This window comes from Hyaena hyaena, unplaced genomic scaffold (genome assembly GCF_003009895.1).
Source record: "Hyaena hyaena isolate Hyena2069 unplaced genomic scaffold, ASM300989v1 scaffold_330, whole genome shotgun sequence".
NCBI classification, from domain to species: Eukaryota; Metazoa; Chordata; class Mammalia; order Carnivora; family Hyaenidae; genus Hyaena; species Hyaena hyaena.
The window spans coordinates 1,816,736-1,837,959 of NW_024080961.1; the positions used below are offsets into that span (position 1 = coordinate 1,816,736).

The 21,224-nt window shown below is 45.0% G+C and overlaps 1 protein-coding gene across 5 annotated transcripts in view; it reads right to left on the reverse strand.

The window, feature by feature from the left end:
* Positions 1–16,131: 16,131 nt before the first annotated feature.
* Positions 16,132–21,224, reverse strand: part of LRIG2 (leucine rich repeats and immunoglobulin like domains 2) — a 59,940-nt gene continuing 54,847 nt past the window's right edge. For all 5 annotated transcript variants that reach the window (XM_039249092.1, XM_039249090.1, XM_039249089.1 and 2 more), the window contains 2 exons: positions 19,323–19,613; positions 16,132–17,058 (listed from right to left, as the gene is read on the reverse strand). In XM_039249092.1, coding sequence (XP_039105023.1) covers positions 16,832–17,058; positions 19,323–19,613 — 518 coding nt within the window. In that variant the 3' untranslated portion in view covers positions 16,132–16,831. The remainder of the gene's footprint in view (positions 17,059–19,322; positions 19,614–21,224) is intronic.

Below are 21,224 nucleotides of genomic sequence, written 5' to 3' on the forward strand. Positions count from 1 at the left end.
CTACTGGCCTAGGTCAGGCTGTTGAACACCTCTTGTTTGGACCATGTAACAGCTTCTTAGCTCTCTTCTCTTCACGGTATCAGCAGTCATTCCCCTAACCCCACCTCTGACTGCGTTATGTCTCTAGCACACAAACATCCACATCTCTAACCAAAACCTAACTAACTCCTCAGACTGTCACTCAAGGCCTTTCGGAGCCTAATCCAACCAACATTTTTGCTTTCATAGCTTGTTACATTTCTTGTCTATAACCTCCTCTGGCCAAGAACCACCTTGGGTTACAGTTAACTCCTTTAAATTTTCTTGATAGGGGGTTTCCCAAACTTGTATACTATGGAACTCTCTCTCTGTACCCCTGCCTATTTTTCAGGGCAAAATACCCATAATAGCTCATGGACAGTAAGTGATTCATGGTCCTCCGTTTGAGAAACACTCTCCATGCTTTTCCATCTGTTTGTCCATGACTTGACTCTCTATTCTAGAATCTGCTCAGGTCTTGAACTCCAGTTCAGAACAGCCATCTAATGTTGTCATGGCAGCCATCTCTCCACCTGACCGTCTCTGAATATTGTCAGGGTTCTACAGAGGCATGGAACCCAGAACACTACTGTCCCCACCTTAGTCCTTTGCCTTCCTTCCTGAGCTGGTACCACATTTTCACCAAGTTAAATTGCTCGAGGTCTGTCTTGATTTACTTAAATGAGCATAGTTGACCATTCAACCATCTTCGTTTTCCCAACTTCCATATAAACAGCCTCTGCTTCTCATTAGCAACCCAAGCAGGTAAATATCTACCTCTCCTGAGGCCACTCCCTTTCCTGTATCTCTGACAGACATTGTTGATTGATCACAGCCCTTGCTTCTAAGCCCTAGATGTGATGGTATAGATTCAGAATCCCTCTCCAACGCAATTCCTCAGGCAGGTATTATCCATCAATCAGAGTTGGCATGCCAGGTGAGACAGTCCTACTTACCATCAATGACCTAGTTGATTAAATAGCGAGTGTGTTTACTAGGAAAGATCTGTTGGGTTTTAATTTCAAGTCCCTTATGGAACTTCAAACTAGAGTAGACTCCAGTTACACTCCATCTACCCTAAGCCTTTCAGGCTAGAGGATCTGGGTTGTGGGTGAGGATCTATTAGAAGTCTAATTTGGCATAAGAATTGGAATAAGACTGCCAAGGTCAGAGAGGCTTCCACTAACAAATTGTCCTGAACCCTGGTCTACCTCCATTCTCTTTCTCTTGCCAAACCCCACAGAGGTGTCTGGGGAACTGGCTGGTCTCTACACAGAAAGAAGAGCACCAGAGGGGCTGGGCTACAAAGCAAATGACAAACTACCCCTAGAAAAACAACTCTCCGGGGCAGACAGCAATTGGAGATGCCTTTGATGTCCCAGAGCAGCAGCAAGGTTTTAATCTTGGCCTGAGCTGATGCAGCCATCAGCAATAGAACCGGGTACAGTGGAAAGACTGATATCTTTGGTCAGATTAACAGGCTGCTCCAGCTTCTCCTCCCTCCTCCCCTGCCCTCCTTCTCCTCCAAGCTGATCACATTTCCTTGGTGATTTTCATGCTTAGTCAGTAGGTCTTAGGGGGACAAGTGTGAATTCCATAGGGACCCTGTCTGTATAATGTACTCTGTACTCATGTTAGCCTCTGTATCTTCCTTCTTCCCTTCCTGCCATAAGCATTTATGAAACACTTATTATGTGCTGTGTGGTGAGCACCATTGTAGAAAAGAAAGCAGTTGAACTCTAACTGGAGCTACCAGGAGAGGCTGTACAATAAACAGAGGTAATGCCATTGCTCTGATCAGCAGAAAAATGCATTTCAAGTTGTGTCCTCCCTTCCTTAGACCTCCAAAGAGCTGTAACTGTGTGGGAGAAAATTGAGAACCTGGAAGCTAAAATGCAGGAATTCTAAGGAATTCTACAAAATCGTGAAGAGTTCCCATGGGGTGACCACAAGCCAGTTCTCAAATCCAGGATACTATAGAGAGATCAGCGGAACACTTCCTAGCCTTTATTTATTGCCAGGGACTGTTTTAGTTGTGATACTATATATTAACTCCTTAAGTCCCTAAAGTAGCTCTGTGAATTAAATACTCTTAGGGGTGCCTGGGTGGTTCAGTCAGTTAAACGTCTGACTTCAGCTCAGGTCATGATCTCGCAGGTCATGGGTTCAAGCACCACATCAGGATCTGTGCAGACAGCTCAGAGCCTGGAGCCTCCTTCTGATTCTGTGTCTCCTTCTCTCTCTGCCCTTCACCTGCTCATGCTTTGTCTGTCTGTCTGTCTCTCTCTCTCAAAAATAAACATTTTTTTAAAAAGTTTAAAAACTATTCTTACTATCATCACTTAAAAGATGAGAAACTGAGGCACAGAGAGGTTAAATGTCTTGCCCAAGGCCAGCAGCTAAGAAGTGGGGGAGCTGGGATTTAAATCTATGTTGTCTCCTTGCAGGGTCCTAAGCTACCTGAAATATGTACATTTAAATAAACAACAGAGTGCTAATTCATAGGTTGGAGTCAGGTAGGGTGGACATCTGGATGAGCTTTTTACCCCCCAGACTGTCTAGCAGTTAAAGACAGAAAGGTTTTGATAGCTGAGAGCATGGGGTGCCTATCATCCCTCCCGTATACTTTTAAGGAAGCCTCCTTAAAGGCTGGCCATGCCCCCAGACCCACTGACATCTCAGGTCCATCTGACAGACAGCAGACTGGGGCCCCAGCACCTGACCCAGAGTAGAGCTTCCACGTTCATGAGTGTGGGACATGGAGACACATTGGCACAGGTCCCTTGATGCACCAGCAAACTCTATGTATGTCTGACTGGAAAACCACATGATGTCATTAGTACCTAGTGCAGCGGTGTCTCTGACCCCAGAAGCCTGAAGCTCTGACTTCTAGACTGGAATCTACCACCTACTGTCCCTTGATTAGGTTTTTTCACCCATAAATATTCATTCAGTAAACAATTTTGAGCCCCTCCAGTGTGCCAGGCACCTTGCGTTAAGACCTGAGACCACTACATTGAATTCAGTAGTTGCCCCCAAGAAACTGGAGTTTTGCTAGGAGAGACAGACCAGGAAGGGGATCTTCACCATGCAAGTCCTCCAAGGGTTCCTGAGAGCAGGGAAGGCCCCACCCTGGCCCTCCTCCTGGGGGATTTGTGAGCAGCAAAGGAGATCACACAGAGCAAAGTGTTTTGTAAATAGACAGGGCGAGAATGAGGTGTGTGGGGAGGCCGAGGGAGAGGATTTAAACCCAGGTGCTGTCTGCTATGTCTGCAGGCTGCTGGCCAGGCTAAGTGCTTGGTCTGGGGCTGTGAGCCTGGGCAAGGCCTCCTGGATGTAAGGAGACACAGCCTGAAGCTCTGGGTTCATTATCCCAGCAGACAGAGCCCAAATCTCGCTGCCCTGGCCAAGCTGTTCTGAGCTCTGTCCCCGTCGGAGCCTGAACCTATGTATGTTCCTTTGCTTCGGGCTAGGAGCTCTTGTAGCCCCCTGCGCCCTTCAGGGTCCTAGCCTGAACACTCACAAAGGCCAGATCTAATCTGTATTGTGCAGCTGGAAAAGGCTGATTTCCGTGAATCCCCTTATATAAGGATACCCACCCCACCCCGCTCCCCGCCACCGAAACAGCCGGAGGTGCTGCCTGCTGCTGCCGTTCACTGTACTGAAGCGCCACCTGGAGGCCAGTTCTGGTTCAAACGCATGTGTAGTCGTACAATCTAATCTGCCTCAGCAGGAGAAAGGGAAAGAGATGCTCAAAGAATCAAAAGGCAAGAAACGGCAGCCAGCGGACTGATGAGACAGATAGTCAAGGGCTGACATGCCTTGGCTGGTCACTGGGACAGCATTTCCCCAGTGGCCAGGGACCCGTGTGAGACCACTGTTCCTGACAGTTTAAAATCTGGATCTTAAGAGCAAACTCACAAGAAAACACGTCAGTTTGCCCTGCAGCCCAGACCCCATCTCATCCTCTTCTCCAAACCCCAGATTCTCTGGCTAGCTTGGGAAAAGGGATTTTCAGTGGATAAGGCCTCCTTCTGGAGAGTTTGCTGAGTCTCCTTACATTTCTGAAATCAGCCATCCTACCTCAAGCATGAACACACATTTTATTATAAGCCATTTATTCAGTAGTAGCTGGGGGCGCCTGGGTGCCTCAGTCAGTTAAGCGTCCAACTTCGGCTCAGGTCATGATCTCCCGGTTCGTGGGTTCGAGCCCTATGACAGGAATTCTGCTGTTAGCACAGAGCCTACTTCAGATCTTCTGTCCTCCTCTCTCTCTGCCCCATCCCCCCTCAGCTCATGCTCTCTCTCTCTCAAAAATAAGCAAACATTTAAAAAATACTTATTCAGTAGTAGCTGGATGAATCTATAAAGACATCAACAACAAGCCAATAGTTTAAAATCAGTGTGGAGAATTTTTGCCAGAAGAAAAAGCCAAGCCAGATGGTAAGAGTATCAGGAAACGTAAGCCTAGCTCCCAAACTGAGCAAGGAGGTTTTTTTTTTTTTTAATCCTCTTACTTTCGGTTTTTCTGCTCAATCCTTTGCCAGACCAGGAATTTAGCTTCCTACCAACTGGGTTTGTTGAATTCTGGAGTACCACTGGAAAATGAGAAACAAAGTTTTCACGCTCTGTCAACCAAGCATCCGGTTCATGCTGTAGGGGTGGCAGCCGCATGCGGGGTCCAGGGAGGCCCTCAGAGGACAGCCCGACTGCCTGCAAGCTGCTGCTGGGCCCTCTTCAGGCCAATGACAATTCAAGCAAGGGGCACCCTTTGGAGCTGACCCCAAAGAGCCTTGGGAAAACTAGAATGGTGTTTGAATCTATTAAAACAAGCTACATCTGTCCCTCATGGAAAAAGGGCAGTCCACTGACTGACCAAAGGGCCCGGAAGAAGTCATACTCCTGAATAAGTCAGACTGAAACCGAAGTGTTTGCTTCTCCACAGTAGAAACAATCCCACCGGGTGCTCACGGCAGTCCTGATGTGAGGTCTTGAGGTGAGTATTATCATTGCTGCCTTGCAGAGAAGGAAGTGGAGGCCTAAAGAAATTGAGTAATTTTCCTGTGAGCAAAGTAGCCGAGATTTGAACTAAGGGTTCTGCATCCAGTTTTCCCAATGGCATCATCTACCTTGGCATGAAGCCAACATATTAAGGACTGAAGAGAATATTCTGAAAAGCAATTCAGTTTGCCACCAATTGTTGCAAGAATTCTTACGTAATCATTAGAGCCACGTTACAGGGTGGAATCTGTGGCCCAAGGAAGACCCTGATGGAGGAATAGTGCTCGCTGGAGGTCAGTCACACAATATACTTCCTGGGAGGCTCAAAACTTCTGAATTAAACAAAAAGATTTCTCCTTTGTTTCCCACTTCCTTCCTTTCATTTAAACCACACGGGTGTTTTGTCCCCTATAAAGTCCCATATAAGTGTTTGTGATTATTATTCTTCGGATAAAGTAAGTTCCCTCTTGGGAGAGTTAAGAAGAACCACTAAACAACTGGAAGAAATAAAGACACAACGGGAACAGTGGTGAGGGTGGGTCTATGCATCTGGAAAAACTACATTAAACTTTCAGAGCTGGTAGGGGCCTCTTGAGAGCACCTGATAAGAGTCCAAATTCTGTTTTGGCGGATGACATTAAGACCCAGCAGTCAAGTGACTTCCCAGGATCATGCGGTCAGCGAGTGGCACAGCTGGTCAGAATCCCAATCCAATGGACTCCTAGCTGAAGGTGCTTTTCACGTGATCATTGTTTGAGGAGAGTGTGCCTGGTTTCTAAATAAAATCCAGCTAGCAATCCACATCTGCAGGGCTACCCCTGACAGGACTCTCTGGGGAAACTGTTGGTATTCCCCATTTTGTGCTGTTCTGGATAGGGAAGGGAAGGGGAGGGGAGGGTGGGAGAGGGCAAGGGAGGGCAGGGAAGGTGGAGGTCTCCATCCCGGGTCCCCATAACAATAGTCAACAGCCGCCAACATGTATTGAGTGCAGTGCCGGGCACTGTGCTTAGTACTTAGTATGTATTAGCTCGTCTAATCCTCTCAACAACCGTAGGCGTGATTATTTCCACTTTGCAGATAAGGAGAATGAGGCACAAAGGACCTAAGCAACTGGCTTGAGCTCCCACGAGTAGTCCATAGTAGTAGGGATGGGAGGATTGTAGCCCAGCTCTGTTCTACGTCAAAGCCAGTGCTCCAGAGCCACTGACTTCATACGGTAAATGCAGGGCCCAGGGAAACTCAGAGTAAATTTTGGCCGGCTCTAGGGAATCCTTAGGCCCTGACCAGCTGTCCCTGCAGAACACGGCAGCCTCTTGCCTAGCTGAAAGAGGGGATTTCCACCGTGGTGGCAGATTCCAGACTTCAGTTTCTAGCTGCTTCTGCCCAGACTCTCTCACTGGGAAGTGGGGGAAGAGTAAGAGGAAGAATAAGGGAGGCAGCATTCAGGACTGGAGGTTTTAGTAAAAGACAAAAAGAAAACAGATAGGTTTGTTTTCTAAAGTAAAGGCATCCTGAAAGCCACACCCTGCCTTCAAGGACTACAGAAGAAATTCTGTGCCCTTCTTAAATTCTTCCACCACCCTCAGGAACCAGTTCAACAGGCCCTACATCCACTAAGGACACAAGAAAGGACTTCAGGGCAAATGAATCAGTCCTCTTTCAATTGGAATTCCTCTTTATAAAAATCCCTTCCCCGGACTGAAGAACCTAATGTGCCCAGCCGGTTTCCAGGGCCTCCTAAATTAAGGCTGCCCAAAGGAAGGAAATGATGAGACTTTCTGCAGGAGAAGATCAGGAGGTGCTTTTCAAATTTCTTACCTCGCCAGATATTAGTCTTTCAAGCTCAAGGGACCTTTAGGAAACAGCCCACATTTGGCAGGTGAGACAGTTAACTAAGGTCTAGACAAGGTGTGAGAAAATGCTGGTGCTTAGGAGTGGGGCCCAGGGGGCAAGACTCCTGCCAACACGATGCAATGCACTGCCTTTTCTCCGGATCTGCTGTTCAGCGTGATTTTGTGCTTCCCCCAAATTCTCAGCAATGTACACTTGAATCTTAACCTTGAAGCTCCTTTTCAGTGAAAGCATAGGTATGTGGTCCCTGAGCCACCCCCAGGGTCTGTGTATAAGGAACACGGCCCCGGATGCAGCAGTAATTCAATGTTTGTCAACAATTACTGCTTCTCAAACATATGTTCACGCACTTGTCTCTGGAGCTTGTCCAGAAGAATAAGTAATTCGCACTAGGCTCAATCACTGCCGACCTTAACCACAAGCCTATTGTTTCTGAGCCAGAGGAATTCGCATAGGCTTTGATGCAGCATTTAAAAGGGACATGGAATTAAACTACTTGAGCTGGCATAGAACTCAGGAGCCGCCGGTCATCCCACACACAGGATTCTACTTACTGATTTAAAAAGCTGGTTTCTTCTTGGAAGACAAGAATAAAATAGTAGTAGCTTAAAGGCCTTTTACTCTCGAAAGCTTCAAATACCCTGCCTCTTTGTCCCCAGATGCAGTCCACCTGCACTTGCGCTGTAAACACACGGCTGCTGTTGCCTCCATTCTGACAAGCGCTGCCCCGAGCTGCAGTCGCCTTTTGTTTGAGTTTCAGGGAGGCTAGTGATGTGCGCATTGTGTCAGAACTGCAATCATGCCAACCAGCGCTCCTCGGTTTCATCTCGTTTCTCTACAGGGCTTTTCAATATATAAAGTGCTAACTGGGGTCAGAGGACACGTGGCTCGGTATAAAGAACATGGGCTCTTGGGGCGCCTGGCTGGTTAGGTCCAAATTCATGGGTTTGAGTCCCGCGTCGGGCTCTGCGCTGACAGCTCGGAGCCTGGAGCTGCTTCGGATTCTGGGTCTCCCTCTCTCTCTCTAGCCCTCCCCCACTCAGAGCATGGGCTCTGGAGTATGTGACCCCAGGCAAGTCACACAACAGCCTGAGTTTCCACAAAATTCTGCTGAACTGGTTGGGTTAGTGAGGACTATTAGTTTGCTCAGGCTGTCAAACCAAGATACCCCAGACTGGGTGGCTGAAACAACAGATGACTTTTTTTTTTCACAGTTCTCGGGGCTAGAAGTTCAAGATCAGGATGTCAGTAGGTTTGATTTCTTTGGCGCCCCTCTTGCTGGCCTGCAGACGGCTGCCTTCTTGCTATGTCCTCACATGGTCTTTCCTCAGTGAACATGTGTGTCTGGCAATTAATTTCTTTTTTCTTTTTTTTAATGTTTATTTATTTTTGATGGGGGGAGGGGCAGAGAGAGAGGGAGAGAGAATCCCAAGCAGGCTCCACACTGTCAGCACCAACTGTGAGATCATGATCTGAGCCAAAAATCAACAGCCAGACGCTTAACCAGCTTCACCACCCGGGCGCCCCTACATTTCTTCTTAGGACACTAGTCGTACTGGATCAGGGCCCACCCCAAAGGTCTCATCTTAACCTGTTGTGCCCGAATCGCGAGTCCCCAGAGACCTCCAAGAAGCCAAAACTGATGCAAGAACAAAAGGGTCTTTATTACAAGCTTGAGCAGGGGCTCACCCGCCTACCGACACAGCAGCAGCAGCAGGGGGAAGCTCCGAACAATAGTGAGCAGGGTTATTAAGGGGTAAGGGACGGGGGTGTTACAGTACACATGTTGTATACCAGTCATATTTGTATAGCACCCCTGGCAACAGCTTTGACCATTCTGTACCTGTGAGGTGTCCGTTACTTTTGGCGGAGCCCAATTATGGCCTTTTGAGACTCCTTTGAAAATGACCAATTATGAGCTGAGTTAGGCACGGGGGAGTAGCGCTTGTCTCAGGCCACAGGAATGTTTTTAACCTCCTCTGATTGGCTAATTGGAGAGTGGTTTTGGCCTTGAACAATCTGCAGTTTTTCCTAAGACTGCTGCTATGTGCAGCCTGAGGTTACTTTTAATGGGGGGGGGTCTTAATTTTAAAATGGCATTATTTAGGCTCTTCAAACCTCATCACCTCCTTAAGAGGTTGTCCACTCACATTCTGAGATACCAGAGATGAGGGCTGCAACATATGAATTTGGGGGACACACACTTCAGCCTCTAGCGAAGACTAAATGACAAAGGTGGTAAAAGCTCACCTTTTCCCTGTCTTTGGCATAAGGAAAGAATGTGTGCTTCAGAATCATGCAGTGTTAACTTCAGCTCCTGTTCTGTTGCTTGCTAATTAGATAAATTGGAGCAAGTTGCTTGTTTCTTCTGTAAAATGAGAATAAGAATATCTCCCTCAAAGGGACGGTTGTGAAGATCAATTGCTGAAGCAGTTTACAGTGTCTGGAAGGGGTAGCAGGCAGAATGTATTTGCTATTATTGCATTATTTCCTCCTGGCAATAATTGTGATCAATGCTTCCGATTTGCCTCTTTTTGTCAAAGTGAAAAACTAGTCTTGGTGATGGTCAGTGAACTAAATAAAGGGAGACCCTTCTGTCCTAGGGATTTCAAGAACTATTTCTTGGTTGGCTGAACACAGCAGCAGAGGCAATAGCTGAAACTTCCCTAATAGAGCCTTACTACAGTGATTAACCAAGTCCAGATCAGATCACCCATGAAGGACCCTGTCCCTCCCATCACGATGCACTTCCTCTTCCCTCAGCCATATGATGACCCATGCACTTCCTTCTATCTTGTGACAGTTTCTCTGATAACAAAAGTCACAAGCAGACCACCCGGAGCGCCCTGGCGGGAAAGACAGCAGGACTGGAAAACAAACAGGATGCTACAAAAAACTCCACAGGTGGGGCACCTGGGGGGCTCAGTCAGTTAAGCATCTGACTTTGGTTCAGGTCGTGATCTCACCGTTCATGAGTTCAAGCCCCACGTCGGACTCTGATGATAGCTTGGAGCCTGCAGCCTGCTTCAGATTCCGTGTCTCCCTCTCTCTGCCCCTCCACAGCTTGCGCCTCTGTCTCTGTCTCTCAAAAATAAACATTAAAAGAAATTTAAAAAAGAAAGCAAAACCCCACCATGCAAGCAAGCAGCTTTAGGGCAGGGGTTGGAGGCTGAGCTGAAAAGGGGTTTTAAATTGCTGTTTCCAGCCAGGAAGGCCTCAAGGGATAGAAGCCTAGTCCTCAGTTTCAAATCTTCCAAACTAGCAAGTATAAAAGGAATCTCCAGAAATGAGGGAGACCAATCCCCAACATGACTCATAACCACGTCATTATGTGGTAACAGCACTGTTCCATAAACAGGGTCTGCAGACCGTGCCTCTCCATAAACTAGCTGCTACTGGTCCATGACAAAGCACAGAAATCAAGAGTAACATTTAGAATCTTTAACAGCAATCTGACAGAGTAATTTTATATCTGTTCAATCTGTAATAAAAATTTTATGGTTGTATTTTGTCTTTTTATTTCATTTTTCTACAAATTCATTCTTACTGTACTTTACAAAAGTATTGGTCCATGCCCACTAGACCAGCAGCCCAGGGACCTTAGGCACTAGTGTCTAAACAGCAAGTCTCTCTCATGGCTCAGCAGGATGTGCTACCTGGGCTCCTGTACATCCCTCTCTAAAACAAACAATATGAAAGAAACAATAGCATTTTCCTTCATTCCACCTAGTCAGAGAAGGAGTGTTTTCTTATCAGGAATATTCTAAAAATCAGCTTCCAGTATACATCTCACTCCCAGCTTCACCATATTGGAAGTTATCAATGTCCAGAGGGCTTCTGATTCAAATATCTCTGAAGACTATAGACACAATACTGTTCTGAGCTGGAAGGTATCAGTGGGACAAATGCTGACCTGCCGTCACAAAATCTGGAAGCAAGCCCTGGCTTTACTGCCTAAAAGCTTTTTGACGTTGTGTAAGTGATCATCTCAAGCCAATTTCCTTAACCACAAAAAATGGAGATTAAAATTACCCGATCTGCATCCTAGAGGAGCTTTGCGAGGTCCGAAGAGATGACGTCTGTGGAGGGTGCCCCATAAAATTCAGATGTGCATGATGGGTACGGCCTTCAAAGAATACGAGAGGGGCCTCCAACAGTCTCAAAAGAAAAAGCCCCTAACACAGTACAGTGAGAAAGCTGAGCGGAAAACAGCCCTTCTTCAAACATTTTGTTAATTTTGAACTAGAAAATGCTGCCTTCAAATTCTTCCCTGTGTAGGAAGCATTCTTACTTTTTTTTAAAATATTGTCAAGCTGGTTTCCATATAACACCCAGTGCTCATCCCCACAAGTGCCCTCCTCCATGCCCATCTCCCCCCTCCCTCTCCCCCCCATACCCATAAGTCCTCAGTTTGTTCTCAACATTCAAGAGTCTCTCATGGTTTGCCTCCCTCCCTCTCTCCCACTATTTACCCCCTTCTTCCTCCCCATGGTCCTCCGTTAAGTTCCTCCTAATCCTCCTATACATGCAAACATATGGTATTTGTCCTTCTCTGCCTGACTTATTTCGCTCAGCATAACACCCTCAAGATCAATCCATGTTGCTACACATGGCCAGATTTCATTCTTTCTCATTGCCATGTAGTATTCCATTGTATGAATAAACCACATCTTCTTGATCCATTTCGTCCATTGATGGACACTTAGGTTCTTTCCATGTTTTGGCTATTGTTGAGAATGCTGCTATGAACATTGGGGAAGCATTCTTACTTCTTAATGAACTATGACGTGTGTGTTTCCATCCTGCCAGGCATGCAGCGCCACGGCCGACACCGTGAGGGAGGAAGAGAGTGCCGGCCTGTGGGCAGGTCGTGGCTGCGGGGTTCCAGACGCGGGCTCAAGACAGTATGTGCCTCAGACATGGCCGAAACCAGAGAGGGGCGAGAACTTGTACAACTGTATGGAGACCCTCTCAAAGGACCACAAACTTAAAAATGCGCCAGTTCCCTCCTAAACTTCAGGCAAAAGAAGACAGGAAATCATAATTTACTTTAGCTTTATTGAAGACATATTACAGTAGACAAACAGGTAGACGAACAAACACATGCTTTATAAAATATACATTCTCGTGTGTGAGAAAATATAAACAGATACTAGGAAAGGACCACACTGAACAACAACTTGGCTTTTAACTCTCTTTAGGTACATCTAGTACCAGGGCTACTCAGACCGATGTCCTCTGATGGGATAAAGCAGGGGAAAGGAGAGGGTAGAAACAGTCTCTCTGTGGATCAAGAGCCACTTTAAGTAGCCAAGAGATATTCCAAGAGCACTTGACTACCCAACGATCAATTTCTCTTTCAAGACAGTTACAGTTGATAAAAGATCACTTTATTCTTTATATCTAAAAACAGACTCAAATCAAGCTGACTTTTCAGCTTCACCCCACTCATTGGTGGAGATTATCAGGAGTGCTAAGACACACTCAACACACAACCTTGAGGGAGCAGGTCCAAAGATTACACAGACACACACACACACACACACACACACACACACACACACGGCCCTACCTCTTATCACCCACAGAATCTTCAGATGATTTATGGGCTTGCAGGTGTCGTTTTGTAAAGAACAGCTTGTAACATACATCTCTTAATTCAGAACTTGTTATTTTTGTCAACAAACCAAGCAGTTGTCCAAAAAAGAAAAAAAATTAAGACTGCACTCTAAACAAAAAAGTTCTAAGTTAGAAGCAGGAGGGGGAAAACGTGTGCCAGACTGAACTGGGAAAGAGGCCATGTCACAGAAGAACGAGCCATTCCTTGCGGGCTGCCAAAATTCTCAGCGCAACCTCGTAAGGCCCAGCTGCTTCACAATTACCAGTGCTGCAATCAGCACTGAGAGGCAAACTCAGAAATGGAGCATGTAGCATAAAAACGGCAGTAAATTTACCTCTGTGGCTCCATTACCTTCTGGCAATTCTGTGGCTATTATAATTATTTTGGGAAAGGCCGTAACACACTTGGGTAAAATACTGGGTGTGAACGCCACAATTCCAACCCCATTTCAACTGGAGTCCTGCTGATAAGAAGAAACAGGAATAAAAATTAAAGAGTAAAAAGGACGGTTGTAATACATTATAAAGGCTTTTAAAGTTTTTATTATGGTAATGCCATTTGTGTTAGTAACTAGTTCTATAGATTTCTGCAAAAGAATGAGCCCAGAGTTTCACAGTTTTAGCCATTAACACAGAACAGGCTCCTTCTGTCAACCCAAGACCAAAACTCTTTAGTTGAAAAAAATTCCTTTAGTGCTCTATACTTACTGTATTTGAAGGATTTTGAAGGAAAAAGTTTTCAGACTGTCAGATTGCTTCTGGAAATTTCCAACAATAAAATTGAGAGAGTCCTAAAAGTCGTCTCACCCATATTCCATTCTCAACGTAGAAATTTCTTCAATGCTATGAGCCAATGATTATTTGGCTTCTGAGCATACTTTCCGCACAAAACGCTGATTATTCCAGTTATTGGATAAATTTGTTAGAGAATTAGTTCATACAAAATTACTGGCAAATGTATACTGCACTTCCCTGTAACTTGTGTCCCACAGAATGGGGGCAGGTACAACCCCTGTCCTCAGGAATAAAAAGAGTGAATTTCATCCCATTTCACGGCAACATTTTAAGTAATTAAAGACTTAGATCGTATCTCCCATCCCTTAGGAAAATGGAGAACAGAGTCTAAGCTGCTTGACATCTTACTGTTCCTTTTATAACCCATCAATGGGCGGTGTGAAGGCAACTCTTTAAATATTAAGGTTACCTTTCAGAAAAATACACATAAAACACTCTGAGATGGCACATTAGAGGGTTTCTGACACTGTGCATCCCACAGAGTAACTTGCACACTAGGGAAAGCACTTTAGCAGCTGCTGAATGACAGAAAGCCAAAGGCTTAGGTGTAAACCATGTGCAGGGAAAGCACGGAGTTTAAGATGGTATTTCTTCAGATAGATTTGATGAGTCAGTCTCAGAGGGGCACAAATTAAGAGGATTTATGTATAGCTACTGATAAAGGCTAACAATGGGGTGAGGGGCAGAGGGTATTTCCCTTGGCGTTTTGATTCACCTGGCTTCTGCCACATCACCGATTAAAGAGGCATGAGGCAGACACTGCATACTGGGAAGAAACCCTGATGAGCCACTAACTCTGTCTACTACTAGAGAGGGCTAGATCACTTCTTGGTCAAAAGTATATGCAAAATAATGAAAAATTTCAGGAATTTCTTTTCCTAAGATTAGAATTTATTTAATTATTTAATTATTTAATAATTTATTAAATTATTTTTTTTAAGATCAGAGGTAAGGCTCTTCAAATTTAAATAAAACCTTGACTTGTTTTTGTGGTTATTTAGGCAACCATCTAGGAGGGCATCTCAGCCGTCTTAAGTGAGGTAAGGGAGAACCCGGCTGTTCAGGAGACCAGACCAGTCCTAGGAGTAGCAGGGCCACTGCCAGAGCGGAGCCAGTGCATGTCCTCGAAGTTTTCTGGGATGCTGGTTTGCAGCCTGCTTGTTGGCCCTGTCCCCTGTAAGAGCCTTGCTCTAACTATACCTTTTCACTCACGAAAGTCTGCCAGAAACTGAGGGGGAGTACAGGGTAGTTACAGGGTAACCCTGAATATACTGGAAAGGTGAGGAGGTCACAAACCAGCCACAAATCAGCTGTGGCACTGGCCTCCAGGGCTGCTTCAGAGAGGGCGGCTGGTGGCTTCGAGTCAAGATTCTTTGTTTGCTGAGACTGGTTGAAAGCAGAGTGTTTCTTCTAGTCGTGAGCATTTCTCACGCTGTCACCCCTGCTACGGAGGAAGGGAGTCTGGCTCAAGCCAGGGGAAGCAGCACCACCCCGTTACTCTAACAAACATCCCATGAAAGCAGCTTCTTATTAGAGTAGCCTAATCCTCCTTGGCTCCTGGAGGGATCACAGATTCACAGGACATTACAGCTGGAAAGGGCTTTGGGCTAGCTAGCAGAACGCCCTCATTTCAGAAATGAGAACATCAGTGGGGGGAGTGGAAGGGGGGGTGATGGGCATGGAGGAGGGCACTTGTGGGGATGAGCACTGGGTGTTATGTAAACCAACTTGACAATAAACTATTTAAGGGGAAAAAAAAAAAGAAATGAGAACATCGGGCTGAGAAGTGAAGAGACTCGCCCCAGCTGCACAGCCAGTAAGGTGCAGAGCTGGGAATGAAATCCCACCTCCCATTCTCAGTCAGTCCCATACAGATTACAGTAAAACCTGGTAGGAAGAAGAGCCACCAACTGGGAGGGCAGAAAACTGGCGGTACTGAAGCAGCTCAATGTAAAAATGCACAGAAGTTGACAGTTTAAAAAGGAAAGACAGGAAGGCTTGGCAGGAGAAACAGCTAAAGAGGTGCTGCTGTCTGTGGGAGAAAAAAAATGAGGATTGAGTATCAGTGGGAATTCAACTTTCAGCAAAAAGCAAAGATATTATATGAGTTTAGAACCCTTGAAATGTGTAGTAACTTAAAAACAGATTTCAGGGATGGATGTTATCCAGGACGTAACTAGCATTCACTAGGTTTAGAGGGCAGAATCTGACAGCCTAGACAAGGAAATCTGAAAGCATAAAGAAAAAAAGAACTTTGGACCATTACATTCCATTAGAGTGTGAAGACCTTTGTTCACAGAAAGCTTTTTGCTATCACAGAAATTCAAGAGAGCTTTTTGGCTTAGATAATCACTTGTACAAAACCAGGACCACTCTAAAGCTTTACAGTATAAGAATTTATGTACATTCAACGACTCCCAAAAGCACTCTTCCCTTAAGATATACTGTGCATTGGCAGAAGAGATACTGTATTTTTAAAAAATAGAAAAGAAGCAATCTTTGGTTTCCTCATCAACAAAGTACTTTGCTGAAAGAAGATATTCCCAAAAGAAAATTTCCTTTGTCTGTGTGCACATGGCTATAACAAGAATGCTAGCTAGTCTTTTGAGTCTTTTTATGCTAGAAAGGTAGTAGGACCTGGCACCTGCCAACAGACAACAAATGACTAGATGTATGAACCTTTAGGTATGAAGAAAGTGGTTAATCACACCAAGACTGTGTTTGTGTGTATGCAATTACTAGGTACCCTCCTCTACATATACTTCTTAACAAATACATCTTTAAACTAGCAAAGTCTTTAGGTTCACTAAACCAAGTTATACAAAATCTGTCTGTGGTCTGAGAAGCTGCTGTCAATATTATAATTGGATATTATATATAATTTTGGCATATCAAAAATATTTACAATGCAGCCAACACATACGGTCAATGAATACAAAAATTATTTATAAATGCACATGTATTTACAATAAGATCCCTGGGCGATAGGGACCAAAAAAAGAAAGAAAAAAAAAAGATTCACAAGAATACAACACCCACTGATATGGTTAATGGTCAAGCCTGGGATTCTTATCAAAGACTTTGAATATCAAAGCCCAGTCTCTACTACAAGCTTAAAACCACTGAAGAATCCCAGACATGCTTCCCAGAAGGCTCCAAAGTTATTTGTATCCCTTGGAAGACAAAACAGAACAGTGGTGTTTTATCAGAATCATTCCACAGGTTGAGACAATCCGGCACGTTAAGCAGCAATGAGACTCTTCCTAACAGGCAATGCACAGCCGGGCACATCCGCGTGGAACCATCAGGAGGCACGTTCGTTCTGTATTTCCCTCTGCACATGGAAATTACCCATTTCTGTCCACCACGGCCCCTTCTTCATCAGGTATAAGCCCAAACAAACGCCCAGCCCACCCTGGTGTGGTCAGATGGAACTGCAGACAGGGTAAAGCAAATGCTGACTTCGGGGTTTCTTCTGAACTCTGAGGTAGTAAATACAAAATTAATTACCTTGAGTCTTTGCCCAGATTTCCTCCTGGAGTGGGATTCATGTGCCCTCACAACTGTCTTGAACGTTCCAAGTCCTACTAAAGTCAAAAGTGTGGTCGTGCAGCCTGTGACAGGGTCCGGGGGACACGGAACAGTCCGGACTGCTCTCTGCCAGCCCCTCACTCCGATGGAGCTGCGGTGACTCCATCACCGGCTGCTGGGGGAGGGGAGGCTGGGGTGGGCCTCGTTCTTTGCCTGCACTCCACAGAAGCCGCTGCGATGTTTCTGACAATGAAAGACAATAATCAGTGGCAAACGGAAGTTCAAAATGAATGGTCTAAAACTTAATTTTCTTCTACCCAAATCCTCCAAAAACGAGACTCTCAATATTCCTGAATAAGGACACTGAGAGCAAATGCAGACTTGCCCTCTTCTCAGCAACAATTAACAAAAGAAAACAAAATAGAAACGGGGACCATGCTCTCCCAAGCCCTTCCACCCCACACACCTAACCAATTATTTACCAGGAGACATGTCTTCTCCTTTCATCTATTATTAGTGGTTCTGCGCTTCAAAAACTTAAAAATAAAATTCTTTAGACACATGGAAACAGACTAAAATAGCATCCATACTGTCGTGAAAGTTGCTTGACACACAGACAGAAATTGCTCATTCAATGCAGCCATTACGTCTTTAAACAACAAATGCCTGTTAAAAAAAAAATGTTTTAAAAATAAACACTCATTTCCCTCCAGCTTCTAGCATGCCAATAAATCTAACAAAATAATCACCCAAAGCAGCAATTTTAAACCAGATTATCTGTACTTCGTGATTTCAAAAATATGCATTTCTCGTTCACCTACTGCGGTGGTAAGCTCTTTCCCCAAATATCAGTTGCTGGAAGTTGTATTAACTTCATGGGAATGCATTTTGGAAAAAGTTAGCCAAACATTCTGGAAACAAACACTCAGAAATAAAAACAAAACCCAAGTGAAAACAGAGCTGGCACAGTGCTTCTTAAAGAGCTTTAAAGTGCATACAAATACCCTGGGGATCTTGTTACAGACTCCGGCTCACTGGGTCTGGGGGGAGCTCGGTCTGCATTTCTAACAAGCTCCTAGGTGATGTTGAAGCTGACACCACACGTTGCGTAGAAAGGAGCTACACACCCCACTTAGGAATGAGCAGGGCATGGGGCATCTGTGTGGCTCAGTCGGTTAAGGAATGAGCAAGGCACCCACGCATTCGTTTGCACACCTCTTCACTTACAGACTGGCTTAACAATTAAGATGTCCCCAAAGTTAAGAAAATGATGCACTGCATTTTTGCTTTTACTCAAGTTTTTTCTATGTGTGTAACTCTTTCAAGACACAGGAACACAGACTCAGTGTTAGTACACCTCTTCCACGGGCACTGAACTTCAGTGACAATACACTGTTCTCTGACTTGCATCCTCTTTAGCAGTCTTTGGAGATGGTTTCTTAATTAACTGTTGCATAGGTATTCAAAATTTAGGGGCGCCTGGATGGCTCAGTCAGTTAAGCATCCTACTCTTGACTTCGGCTCAGGTCGTGATCTCCCGGTTTGTCAGATCAAGCCCTGCCTCAGGCTCTGTGCTGACAACGCAGAGCCTGCTTGAGACTCTTTCTGTCCCTCTCTCCGCCCCTCCTTCCTCTCTCAAAATAAATAAATACACTTAAAAAAATATACTGCTAAAAATAAGAAGGAAAAAAAAAAAAAAAAAAAAAACACATATCTTAAAAGTCCCAGGTCAGATCATTTACTCCCACCAGAGCCACCCCTGGATGCACCTATACTTCCCCCCCACCCCCGCCCTGCCTCTCGCCCCCAGTTTCCTGAGCTCTTCCATTTCAGGTTGAGAGGAGGGTGACAGCTGATGAGAAGCCTGGATGGACAGGAGACATGTTCAGGAGTACCCTTCATGGTCCAGAAGGGGTTCTGTTTTACTGACCAAGTTGTCAGCAAACGCTTCATCTGCACAGTATAACATGTATTTCTTTTCCCGGGCCACATGGGCCAGCAGACACGGTCCCAAAACTGCTTCCTCACTTACGGCCCTGGATCCTAATACCTCCCAGCCGAAAGCAAACACCAGCTAAGTGATACCAACATTCAATATTTACCTGCGAGAACAGTGATTTAAATCATTTTTAAATCTTCTCTGTAAAAACCTCCACCAAATTATGCCCAAATTATATCCTTAGCACTTCTAATCTGCATTATGTAAATAATGATGGAAGAAAAAATTGACACCTATATGAAACCTTTTAGAAGCTTGTCTATACGGCTTCTGAGCTTTAGAAGTGTGATCTTGATCCTCCCACAAAAGCTGTTTCCATCCTACAGATGCAGACTTCTCTGTGACCCTAATCTCTAAAAATCTCTGGCTCTAGTTTCTACCAGCTAACAGTAGCTAATTACTACATTACACCAATATGTTTGCTTCCTGTCAAATCAGAAGGAAAAATCAAGTGGGGAGGGAGAAGTAAAAACTAAGCAAAACAAACAAAAAACGCTGTGCCCTTTACCACTGTTCATCTGTGTGAAGGGAAGTTTCTTCTCATTTATCCTCTCATGGTTGGTGGGAAAGGCAGCCAACTCTCTGTCTGCTGATGACACCAGGCCCTCCAAGACAGGGGCATCTGGGGAAGCATGTGCCAAATATGTTTCTTTGGGCATCTGGACCATGAGGCTGGACAGCGCGTGATCCAGAACATCCTCCTCGGCAATGTAGGTGTACGGACAGTATTCTCGGGTCCTGGAGTAGATGTTGGCATTGTCGTAACAATCGGAGCAAATAACCCGGGTACCAGTGCCACCTGATGACAACAAAGGAAAGAATCCTTCAGTTAAGGAAGCAGCTTTGCCAATCACTGGCTTTCTTCACCAGCTGCCATCATCATCACCGTAGCTGGCCCTGATTCAGCACGTACTCGATAGACCAGGTAAAGTTTCACGGTCTTTCTGTGAATTAACTAACTTAATCCTCACAATCTCCCTATGAGGTCGGCACTATGGTTATCCTCATTTATTAGATGGGGCAACTGTAACAAAGAGAAATGAAGTTAACTTGCTCACAGATGCCTCCACCTTGCTGTGGGGAGGAGGTGAAATCTGAACTCAGGCACTGTGGCTCCAGAGCCCGTGCTCTTGAATACTAGTTAAACCACCTCTGTCCCACCTGGATAAGGCCAGGCCCAAGTCAAGGGCCAAGATAAGGCTGCACTGTGCTAGAAGTCATATGTTTGGCTTAAGCAAACTAAAGCAGAGTACAAGGAGTTAGGATGACATCACAAAAGCCTGCCTCCCTTTCGTGAATCAGGGAGTTAAGGAACACTCATTGCCACAAGTACCCCTCGAGAAGGCCTCTGATGGTCAAGAGTCCTGCCTGACACTCACGTGTTTGACAGAACTGAAGTTTAATAATGAGCTCCCTGGTCTGCTATGTGTTTTGAAAACTGATAAAAGACAGGAGAGAGAGTGAGAAATAAACAGCAACTAACTGTTCTTGACCAAGCAACAGTGTTAGAACTGAAAGAGACCTAGAAGTAATTTAGTCTAGCCCAGAAAGCAGTGTTACTGACTACCAATTTCAAAGATTAGAGGTGTTTAAAGACCTTTAAATGGTAGCAGTAGCCCCCTTTCCATGGAAAGCCAAAATAAAATCCAATTTATTGATTAAACAGAGAAATTCTGCTAACATTCAGCCTAAACAATCTCTGTACAAACAGAATAGGCCTTTCATTTGGAAATACTTGAAGAACTACACAGATTTGTTGAAGGGATCTGAAAATCTTAAGAGAGGTACTAAGATATTGCTTATTTATTTTAAAAATGAGGAAGTTAAAAAGCTCAGATTTAAGTAACTTGTTTGTGGTCCCAGAGCTGGAAAGAGGAACTAGGAATCAAACCCAATTCTTCCATCCCTACATTTACCTCCCTGAGCTCTGTCGCTCCCTGTAGGAAGGATGGAGGGAGGGAGAGAAGTAGTATCGAGAAGTCAGTTCATTTAATCAGGGAACATGTGTCTCTCTGCTGTCCTCCAACATATGCTGAGAATCATCCCTGCCCTTCTAATCTTAGTACCAACCTGCCAGCAGGAGACCCAAACCTCCCTGGCTATGATCTGAAGAGTGCTCACACCTTAAAAGGCTCAGACACCTGAAAAAAAGTTTCTAGAGCATCTCCTTCTCATAATAATACTTTGGTTTGGGCGCCTTTGCTGTGTACGCCAATCCCTTGACTGGGGATGCGTTTCTCCTTTCTGCCAGCTGGTTTTCTTCTCTGTTAAGACTTCAGTCAATTTCCACCCTATTTTGCATGCAGCCAAATGTTTTCAGTGAGTATCTTACGTTTAAAATGTTGCCTCAGGTTAATGGGGAAAACGGTACACTGAAAATTAAACTCAACAATGTAAGCTGAAATTGGAG